The sequence below is a fragment of the Accipiter gentilis genome, chromosome 3, assembly GCF_929443795.1.
Source record: "Accipiter gentilis chromosome 3, bAccGen1.1, whole genome shotgun sequence".
In the NCBI taxonomy this organism is placed as follows: Eukaryota; Metazoa; Chordata; class Aves; order Accipitriformes; family Accipitridae; genus Astur; species Astur gentilis.
In genome coordinates this window covers 48,971,041-48,981,439 of record NC_064882.1, presented here as the reverse complement: position 1 = coordinate 48,981,439, position 10,399 = coordinate 48,971,041, and the positions used below count along the sequence as shown (strand labels likewise).

Sequence of the window (10,399 nt, the reverse complement as noted above, 5' to 3'; positions counted from 1 at the left end):
GAGATGGGCCGGACACAGCCCCTCAAAGCAGCCCTTGCTGCAGAGCTGCCTGCCTCCCGCAGCCTCTGGCAGGGGCTGGAGCAGAGCAGGGGCTCTTCCAGGAAGGCGAGGAACAGACGGAGCTGCTCCTTCCCAGAAGGGCCGGCTGGGCTTTCGGCCACCAGCTGCAGAGCACAGGGAGGGCCCCAACTGTCCCCAGGGGCCAGGCTGTGTGCGTGGGAGAGCAGTGCTCCAGCACCAACAGACACTGGGCTGGGGGAGGGACAGGCAGCACCAAGGAGGTACGCATAGCCCTGGCACAGGGTCCCACCTTTGGCTCTCCTGAACATCAGGGCCAGGGAGACACTGCCCTGGCCATCTCAGAGTCCAGCATTGACACCCCTTTCACCACAGCCTGGAAAGCTGCTTCTCAGGTGCAGATGTGGATGCAGACCTTGGAGCATTTGTAACGCTCCCAGTGGAAACAATTTGACCAGACGTTCATCTGCCATCTCCCTCTGGCCTTGTGGGAACAGCCTCAGCAGCAAGCGCTGCCGAGGACCGCCTCAGCTGGCTCACCAGGGAGGCAGGGAGAGCCGCCCTGGCAAAGCCTGCCCCGGAGCAGCTCCAGAGCCGCTCTCACTCGCAGAGGAGGTGGCCTCACGAGCCACAGCTCAATGCATGCCCAAGTGTTACAGACAGAGGAGTCAGATTCCAGTCTGTGCGGGTACCGAGTGGGTGGTAGGACACCTCTACTCTAACATGGAGGTCCCTGTAGGCACAGCCAGTGTGCTCCTCCCCAGCTGGAAGGACTCTTGAGGACTGACAGGAGGGGCAGGGTCCCACAGAGCCCAGACACCACTAGGCAACAGCTGCTGCTGTAGGAAGGAGGCTACGTGGCACTGGGGGGTCCCTAGAAAAGTGCTTTATTTGAGTACAGAGGGGAACAGTTGCACCATGAGTCCACCCAAGCACCGGGCCGGGCCCCTCTGCCTGGCCTCTTCCAGTCCCTCACAAGCTCTCAGTCTCTCCCTGACTGGCGCACAGACGCGGCTCAGTCCCACATCCTCAGCTCTCGGCCAGCACTGCCAGCCAGTGCCTGCAGAGGCCTGCGTAACAGCACCGCTACTCCGTGACCTCAGGGACAACGCTCACCAGCAAAGTGTCGTAGCCACGCCGCACCAGCAAGGCCAGGCTCTGCTGTGTCCGTACTGCCTCGTACACATCCTCCGCGCGGCGCGATGCCTGCCCATTGATCTCCAGCACGACGTCACCTGCCTTCAACCCTGCCCTGTGGGGAGAATGATGACAGAAGTACACAGTGGGCGAAGCAGACGCTCAGCTTCATCTTCCCAGAAGGAAGGAGAGCCAGGCACTACAGGAGGCTTGGGCTGCTGCACCAGGCGTTCCTCCAGCCACACAGGCACCTTGGACAACTGGACACCAAGCCTGGGGCAAGGGTCACCAGTTGGTTTCTGCTGCAGACTGACAGCTGCAGGGCCCAAGCCCTGCTGCTCTGGAGCAAAACACTCAGAGCTAAATACATCTCATCCTGTGTAGTTGCTCTCTCATGCCACCCCCCAAGGCACAGGGCAGCACTTACTGATGGGCTGGGGAGCCAATGATCACCTTGTGGATTAGCACTCCATGGGAGACATCGGGGAAGCTGGGGTCACGCAGCTTCAGCTCAGCCAGGATGCTGCAGAGGGAAAATCAGCATTAGATAAGGAGCTGGGAGGCAAAGCAAGTCTCCCACCCCACCATGGCTGCACAGGCTTGGAGACCACAGTGCAGAACCTCTCCTCCTGCAACCCTGCACGCTGCTAAGCACAAGCAGCCAGCTGCAAAGCCCAGGGGCATCCAAACACCACCATCTCTCTGTCAAAAACTAGAGGATGAAAGTCCTAACTACGCCAGGGAGAGCTGCAAACTACTAGAGCAGCTGCCAGCCAGATCACAGCTGCTGGTGATGCATATCCCCTGTCTGAGCAGCCCCACATCAGACCACCCTTCCTGGTATCAGATCTACCCCTCCCCTGCTGCAGTTTCACTTCTCTGCCTTTGGTGGGTAGGACACAACAAAAGCTATGCCCCCTCTTTTTGCCAGACGTGTCAAGCAGAGGTATACCCACATCTCTCCCCCAGAGTCTAAACGAGACTAAATGATCCCAGTTCCTCCAATCTTCCCACAGGTTAGGTTTTCTAACCCTAGCTTAAGTTCTGTACCTCTCACTGCTCCTCTTTGGACTCTCTCCAACTGCTCCTCACCCCTCCTGAAAGCATCCAGAACTGGACACAGCGCTCCAGCTGGATCTCACCAGAGTGGAGGGACTGTGCATCATATAAACAGCATTCTTCCCTCACACACTGTGCATCAGCTCTGATCCAGTGCAGCCCCAGAAATTCTCAGTCTCTCTGACCAGCTCCTTGCTCCTCATCAGGTTCAGTCAGTCAGTCAGTTATGGCTCCCCACTTCACAACAGTCCTTGCTGAACTCTACTGTACCTTTTCACAGACCTTTGCAAGCTGCCACCCCTTCTTGATTTCACAGGATCACAGCATGGTTGAAATTGGAAGGGATGTCTTGAGATCATCTATCCCAACCGCCCAGCTCAAGTGGGTTCAGTCGGAGCAGGTTGCCCAGGACTGTGTCCAGTCAGGTTTTGAGTATCTCCAAGGTTGAAGACTCTCTGACCTCTCTAGGCAACCTGTGCCAGGCTTTGACCACCCTCCTCACAGTAAAAAAAGTGATTTCTTGTGTTCAGATGGAATCCCATGTGTTTCAGTTTGTCTGTTGCCTCTTGTCCTGTCACTGGGCACTACTGATAGAACTACTGATTTGATGCGGTCTGCATGTTTACTAGGTCAAGTCTGCTTCTTTGCCTCAGTCATTAAAGCTAAACAATACATGCCCTTAAGCAGGTGTCTGTACTAACGTAGTAAATACATGATTTTAGGCTACACAGCACTAAGTGTGGCTGCACTGATTGCCATGGGTTGTTAACCCAGGCTGGCAGGTAAGTCTCCACCCAGTTGCTCCTCCAGCAGGATGGGGGAAACTATTTGAAGGGCAAAAGCAAGAAAACTTGTGGGTCTCAATAAAGATAGTTCAACAGGTGAAGAAAGAAAAGAAAAGAAAAAAAAAGAGGGGGAAAAAAAAAGGCAAGTGATACAAAGGCACTCACTGACCACCTCCCACCAGCAGACTGATGTCCAGCCAATTCCTGAGCAATGGCTACCCTGGATAAACTCCCCTCAGTTTTATTGCTGAGCATGATGTCATACAGCACGGTCAGTTCAGGTCAACTGTCCCCTCCCAGCCCCCTCCCTGGGGGTGCCAACTGAGGAACAGGGCAGGCCTTGATGCTGAGTAAGCACTGTTCAGCAACAGCTAAAACATCTGTGTGTTACCACCAGTTTTGGTCACAGATCTAACACACAGCACCATGTGGGCTGCTATGAAGAAAATTACTCCATCCCAGCCAGACCCAGTCCACAGGTCAGTCAGATGAGGGGTCCATCTTCCCCAGCACCCTATCACTTACAATGCCAGCTGCAGATGAGATAGTTCCCCAGATGCCTATGGCCTCCTGCTGCCTGGCTCAAGAAGCTCCCGAGCTGTAACACTGCATCTTCGCATTTGAAAGCCAGTAAGATTTTTCTTCTGTAAAGTTTTCTAGTTGGTCTTTTGAACCCTACAACGTCAGCAAATTCTATCACATATTGCATGAAGAACCAACCCATGTTTTGGACATCCTTCTAGTAACACCCCTGATCATCAACACACCCCAGCAGCAGTTTCATGTAGAACCTGTTCCAAATAATCAGCGTCTCTTTCCTTTGCCATTTTCAAGTCCTTTGCTCAGTCCCTACTTACTCCATGCTGTAAGATGACTGCAGAGGGCTGTGCTAGCCAGGGCCCTGTCTCTTCCCCTGGCTTTTTGTGGCCAAGGCAAGGGTACCTATGAGCTCCACCACAGCTAAGCTCAAAGCCATTGGCAAACCTCCACTCCCTTTGGGTAGCAGAGCAAAGCTTGGTGTCTCAGGAAGTTCTTGCCTGCCAGACAACCTGTGCAGCAGGACCAGGATGCTGAGGAGCTTGTACCCAACATGCAGCTCCTCCTTATTCCTGTGCTAGGGCAAGTTTCTGGCCTTTCAAATGAGCATGTTCAGACAGTGCAATCACCCAATTCTAAGGCAAGCAATCCCTTGTGGGGAGATCTTCCCAGCAACGGGGCACAAACAAGCTTTGCAGTCAGACGGTTTCCCAGGACCAGCTGCCAGACTGCTCACTGGCTCTGCTGAAGGAGGGCCTCTTCTGAGGAGCCATGTCCTAAGCATTTCACGCTTCTTCCCTGACAGACTTTGTCCTGCATGCCTGTCCAGTGAAGGAGGAGGAGGTTGGGCTCCCACATCCCACAGGTTTTGAGTACCAGCACCATCTACTGGGCATATGGGCATCTATGGGGCATACCGGTGATGCTAACAGTGTTCCCCCACCCACCGCACTGCCCTGAATCTCAGGATGCACAGAGCATCTGCTTCTCTGTTTGTGTCCCAGACAGGAACCCCAGAAACTGCTCGTGGTGTCCAGAGGTGCAGGCAGCCCACAAACTCAACCAACACGCAGGAGCCGCAAGAGATTTAGGAAGGGCAGAGCACTGCCCTGAAAGGTGTTTCTGCCAAGCACACTACAACCACCAACCCCACTACCATGCTGAGCCCCAAGAGTCAGCTGAAGGTCTCGTGAAAGATGGCTGCAAGAGCCAAAGAACCAGAGCAGGCACTCTGTCCTTGAAAAGGAGAACTGTGCTCAGAGGTGAGAGTGCAGGTCCACTCCTAACACGTGCACTTGCTGCATCTAGGAGGCTGCTGGCAGGCGTTCAGGTATAGCTCCTGCAGCAATTGCCTCCCAGGGCTCACAGAGCTCTGTGCAGGGCTGACCAGGGCTGTCCAGCCCTCAGCAGGGCACAGCTGCTACCGCCTGTAGGGCACCTGTCTCAGGGTGCTTGGTTGGCAACCAAGGCCACAGGCACATCTTGGGGACCAGCGGAAGCAAGGGTAGCAGGTGATCCCTCTATCAGACCCAAGCAGGTTGTCTATCTGCAGTCCTTTTTGCTGACCAGAGCGTTCCCTGAGATGCAGAGGTAACACAATGCCCTACCCAAGCCATAGCCAAGAGGCTGTGTAGAGTCTCAGACCCACAAGAAGTCATCCTCTTCCCACTTGCCAGTGTTGTACCAGTCAGCACCATGATGACTTCTCTCCAGAGGCAGCAACCAGCCTTCCTCCTGAAACCCAGGAGCCTCACACCACCTCCTGGGTGGCAGCCACGCCATGTGTGCCAACACAGCCTGCTCTCCTACCCAGTTACCTCCTCCCTCAGTCGACTCTACTGCAGGCAAACTTGCCATTTCTTATTCTGAAAGTCCCACATTCTAGAACTGTTTCTGCATCACAGCAATTCACCTGGTAGATCCCTCCTCCCAGAGAGTACAACTCGCCCAACTGTTTCATCACAACTTTCATTTAGCACATTGTGTATCTATTAATTACACAATATTTCTGGTGGCTTTTCATTCATGCTGTGTTGCAAGGGCTCTTTATCAAACTCCTCCCAATGACAATTATAGACTGATCTGGCACTCTGGGGGGTAGGTTCAGGGACTCTTCATCTGCTGACAGATTCTGCCACAAGTGTAGAAACCTGCAAGCTTCTAATTTTCCTCTGACACAGCCTAGAGCCTAAACACAACACAAGCACAAAGAGATTTGAGAGTGAATGCTTAAGGTGTGAAGACAATCCTCCCAAAAACAGGCACTCTCACTTAGTTTGGATGATCCCATCGCACAGTCGTCATGCCCCAACAAGACCAGTCTGTTGGCCCCTGACCTTAGAACACATACCTTGGTGTAAGAGTCAACATCATTACCCCTATGTAACGGCGTTTTGTCTCTGCATTGCCAAACCAAGAGCCTGTCGAAGGAAAGGACATCAAATGACAAGGTTGAAAACAGACAGGCACTCAAAATGGTGCTGGGCTGAGCCAGACGAGTCACAAAGCCCACACACCTCAAGACAGACATCATGTGGAGGGAGTCATTCTGATTCCCTACCAACAGTTTATTTAAGTTCCCTTTACCAGTTAGAGCTTTATAGCTACTGCATAGTTTGTTTTCCTGGTCTGAGTTGTCATTTTTTGACTGAGAATATCACTGCGTGGTGTCAACGTGAGAACCAGATAGCAAGAGTCTGCATTAAATAAATTTTCACAAACACAAAGGAACAAAAAGAGGCAATGTTCTACATGACTAAATTAACTACTTGTCCTTTATGATACAGCTGAATCCTGCACCTGCATTTCCATTAGTACACACAAGGCTAAACAGCCTGCAGTTTCCAGGTCATCCTTTCCCTTTTTTCCCATATGCTGAGATGTAATGAAAAAAAAATAAAAAAAAATCCTCACCTACTCCTGAGGACTTAAGTGCAAGCTACTTGAGACACTTTAAAAGTCTTTATCTACAGCAGATGCAGGCCAGCATCCTCCTTGCAGTTTGTTAGGCCCCTGTGGGCAGGGGAGTAGCAGCATAGCTTTCCCATGGCAGAGGAGAGTTTCATGCCGGATGGGAGCATCTTCTTACCCCCAAAGACTCTTTCTCCCGCTCTGCTTGCCCTTCTCTCAGAGGGAGCCCAGCTGTGCCAGAGCTTCCCTCTTTCATCCTCCTCCTTCTCCCAATACCTGAGCAGGGAGGCACCCAACTCACTTTTGCGCTGCTCCTCCTTTTGCAGGAACTTCCGCAGCCGGTCTGAGGGGATGGCAAAAGAGATGCCTGATGTCACCTTCATAGTGTTCACCCCAATCACTTCACCATCCTGCAGGGGAAAAGACTCTCTGCTATCCAGCTTGCATTGCTGGGGAGAGGAGGGGAACTACTGTGCAAGCCTGGAGTCTCGCCTGTGCGCCCATTCCTTCCCAGCCTGCTGCTTCTGCTGCCTGCCCAACCCTGCTGAGGCTGGGTGGGGACTGGTCCCACGCGGGCTGCATCCCACGCAGCCCCTCCCTCTGCCCTGCCAGCATCAGCCAAGCCGGCCTCACCAGAGTCCCATCAGTTCAGCCTCCCTGAAACAGACGCTGCACAGGGCTCCCACACTGGGCCAATCCCCTGCTCCTCCTCACAAGGAGCCTGGAGCACGCACCATCCCTCCCTCCCAGCACCAAGCCCCAGGGGGCACAGACTGAAGGGCACGCGGCACACTTCTGCCCCAGCCAGTGAAGGTGCAAGCAGGAGAACTTACCAAGTTGACGAGGGGGCCCCCGGAGTTCCCAAACTGCAACAGAGGAGAGAGCAGTAAACAGGCCATGAAAGCAACATCCTCACACAGCAGGACCCACAGCAGGGAGGCAGAGTTCAGAAAACAGGGTCAGGCCGAGAAACACAGCCAGCGCCCTGGTGACCGGCCAGAACCCTTTCATCTCCCAGTGCTCTGTGTCCACCTCCTCTGACCTCACAGCACCCACAGCCGTTCCCCAGCTCCCCCCTCCCCGAAATGGGCAGCCGGGATGAGGTGCCAACCCGCCATGTACCGCAAGCTCCCCTTACATCGATAGCAGCATCAGTCTGGATGTACTCCATGTCAGAGGCAGTCAGGCCCAGCTCCCGGCTGCCCCGCTGGGCAGAGCTGACGATGCCAGAGGTGATGGTGTTCTGCAGGGCAAACGGGCTGCCCATGGCGACCACGAACTCTCCCTGCCGCACCTCGGAGGAACGCCCAAGGGGCAGCGTGGGCAGCGGATGCTGGAAGAGAGGAGGATGGTGAGCAGATGGGAGGGAATGAAGGGAGCGTCTCCACAACCGCAATGTGCACCTTAGGCTTGATCTTGATGGTAGCAATGTCTGCAACCTGGTCCACGTCCTGCACCACGGCATCATACTGCTCGCCGCTGGCCAGCTTCACCCGCACGCGCCGCCGGTTTGCCACCACGTGTGCGTTGGTCACAATAAGCCCATCCGGAGACACCAGAAAACCCGAGCCGTTAGAGATGGGCACATCGCGGCCTGAAAAGGGATGCCTGCAAGGTGGGCACAGGTCAGGAAGAAGTGGCAAGTGACCCTGAGGGGACTGGTGGGGATTCTGGGGAGGGAGGGCAGGCAGGGGCCAGGCAGACCGGGTGGCCCAGACTGGTAGGCCTGCAAAAAGGCGGGGGACAGTGAAGATGTCTGGGAAACAGCATGCTAGGGGCGGCTCCTTCACTTCCCCATGAAAGGTCCCCATTTCAAGAGTCTGGACAAACACACACACAACAGGGGAACAAGCAGGAATCAGGAGTCCGCACAAAACTGCAAAGGTGCGATCCCACTGGGACTACAGAGGCATGGTGGGAAGTTTACATGAGTGGAGAGCTGCAATAAATGGCGCAGGCTCTTTGGGAAAGAACAGCAGGAGCTAAGTAGAAGAGGTTGTGATCTGCACAAAGAAGTAGCCTGAACACACAGAGCCTTGCCTCAGAGCAGGTAATAACAACTTGGGAGGTGATGGGTACATCTCCTGCAGACAGCTAGGGAAGACTTATGACTGCAGGCCCTGGTCCCCATGGGGGATGTCAATCACCCTGACCTCTGCAGGAAGGCCTGGTGCTGAGTGGGAGAAGGGAACTAGTGACACAGGACACAGAAAGGGCTGAGGTGATGGGTGCCTTTTTGCCTTGTTCCTTGGGCCTCCCAAATCCCTGTGCCCTGAGGCAGTCTGTCAGAATGCAGCATTGTAATGCAGAAGAAGATCAAGGGAAGGATCGATGAAGCCAGCTGGACATGCATGAGTCCATAGCACCAGACAGGATACACACGAGGGGGTGGCTGATGTCCCTGTGAGGGCTCAAACGTCGCAGTGGTAAACAGGGGCTCCTGATGGCTAGAAAAAGGCAAATGTCACACCAGCCTGCAAAATTGCCAAGAAAGAGGGTCCTGAACATTGCAGGTCAATCAAGTTTGCCCCCACCTCTGGGAAAGTTACAGAGCAAACACTCCCAGAAACCACTTCCTGGCACACACCACACAAGAAGGGGACTGAGAGCAGCCAGCACAGACTTACCAATGCCAAATCATGGCTGACCAACCTGGCTGGCTTTTGCAGTCAGATGAGTGACTGTGCAGATAAGGGGTGAGTAGTAGATATTGTTTACCCTAAGCAGGCTTTCAGCATGGTCTGCTGTGGTACCCTTCTAGCCATGTAGGTGATGTGGGCTGATAATCAGACCAGGTGAACGGAAATTGGTTGGACCACTAAGGCCCAAGTCCAGCTGGTGGTCAGCTACTAATACCGTGCCTCAGGAACCGAGAGAAAGGCCAACGCCATTTAACGCCTTTCATGTTCATGAACCGGAGGATGAGACACCACACACACTCAGCAAGCCTGCAGGTGACACCACACTGGAGGGAGCGGTCAACAAGCCAAAGGGCAGAGGTACTATTCAGAGGTGCCTTAACAGGCTGGAGACACAGGATGGCAGGAACATTATGGAGTTCAAAGGTAAATGCAAAGTCGTGCTCCTGGGGCAGAGTAACCCCGTGCCACAGGACAGCCTGGGGCCGCTGCCTATAAGGCAGCTTCGCCAAAACAGTCCTGGAGGACAAGAAGGTGGCAGTGTGGCAACAGCGTGTCCCTGTGTCAGCTGCGTGTGCGGGCAGCAGGGCAAGGGGACGGATTTGTCCCTCCCACAGCACTTGTGGGACCCCACCCGGGTGCCGTGCCCGGTTCAGGCTGCCTGGGATGCAAGACGGGGTGGCCGCGGGAGATGCCAGCGGAGGCCCCGGAGGTGGCCGGGGGCTGCACTGTGCAGGGAGCCTGGGGGGGGGGGGGGGGGCCTGTGCAGCCGAGGGAGCAGGGAGGGTCGGGGGATCCCTCCCTGGGGGGTATGGGAAGAACGGGACCAGACCCTTCTCAGAAGGACACAGCGGGAGGGGACCGGGACAGGGTCAAGAGCGAAAGCTCCCCGCCGGGTAGCGGGGACGCCAGTTCCGCAGGGGGCCGCGGACCGGCCGCCCGGTGCCGGTACCTGCCCACGATCTCCACGTAGACCAGCGCGGGCGCCGTCTTCTCCACCACGTCGGCGATGAAGTTGAAGGCGGCGCGGGGCGAGGCGGGCGGCGGCGGGGCGGGCACGGCGGCGCGCAGCGCGGGCAGCGCGGGCCGGCGGCCCTCGCCCTCCCGGGCCCACAGCAGCACCAGCGCCGCCGTCCCGGCCCCCAGCGCCGCCGCCAGCGCCCGGCCCCCGGCGGAAGGAGGAGGAGGCGGCGGGGGCGGAGGACGGGCCTCGGTGGCCCCGCACAGTGCCCGGCACCACCGCACCGCGCCCGGCCGCAGCGGGACGCGCGACCACCGCGCCAGCGCCGCCATGCTGCTCCGGTGCCCGCCCGC

The 10,399-nt window shown here is 55.8% G+C and overlaps 1 protein-coding gene across 1 annotated transcript; it reads right to left on the bottom strand.

Annotated features, from left to right (window-relative positions):
* Positions 1-875: 875 nt before the first annotated feature.
* HTRA2 (HtrA serine peptidase 2) lies at positions 876-10,391 on the bottom strand. Its single transcript, XM_049792120.1, has 8 exons — positions 10,038-10,391; positions 7,850-8,054; positions 7,585-7,779; positions 7,280-7,312; positions 6,748-6,856; positions 5,887-5,956; positions 1,583-1,678; positions 876-1,270 (listed from the first exon to the last, which is right to left on the bottom strand). The coding sequence occupies exons 1-8, from the start codon at positions 10,376-10,378 to the stop codon at positions 1,105-1,107; spliced, it is 1,215 nt and encodes a 404-aa protein (XP_049648077.1). The 5' UTR covers positions 10,379-10,391; the 3' UTR covers positions 876-1,104.
* Between the last annotated feature and the right edge of the window lie 8 nt (positions 10,392-10,399).

Bases quoted from the DNA above. Each gene is read 5' to 3' on its own strand.
- HTRA2 (XM_049792120.1), bottom strand. From the start codon at position 10,378: ATGGCGGCGCTGGCGCGGTGGTCGCGCGTCCCGCTGCGGCCGGGCGCG. The intron at 7,313-7,584 runs GTAAGGGGAGCT...CCTCTGTTGCAG, and splicing joins AGACTGATGCTGCTATCGAT to TTTGGGAACTCCGGGGGCCC. The intron at 1,679-5,886 runs GTATGTGTTCTA...TTCCCTCTGCAG, and splicing joins ATGTTGACTCTTACACCAAG to CATCCTGGCTGAGCTGAAGC.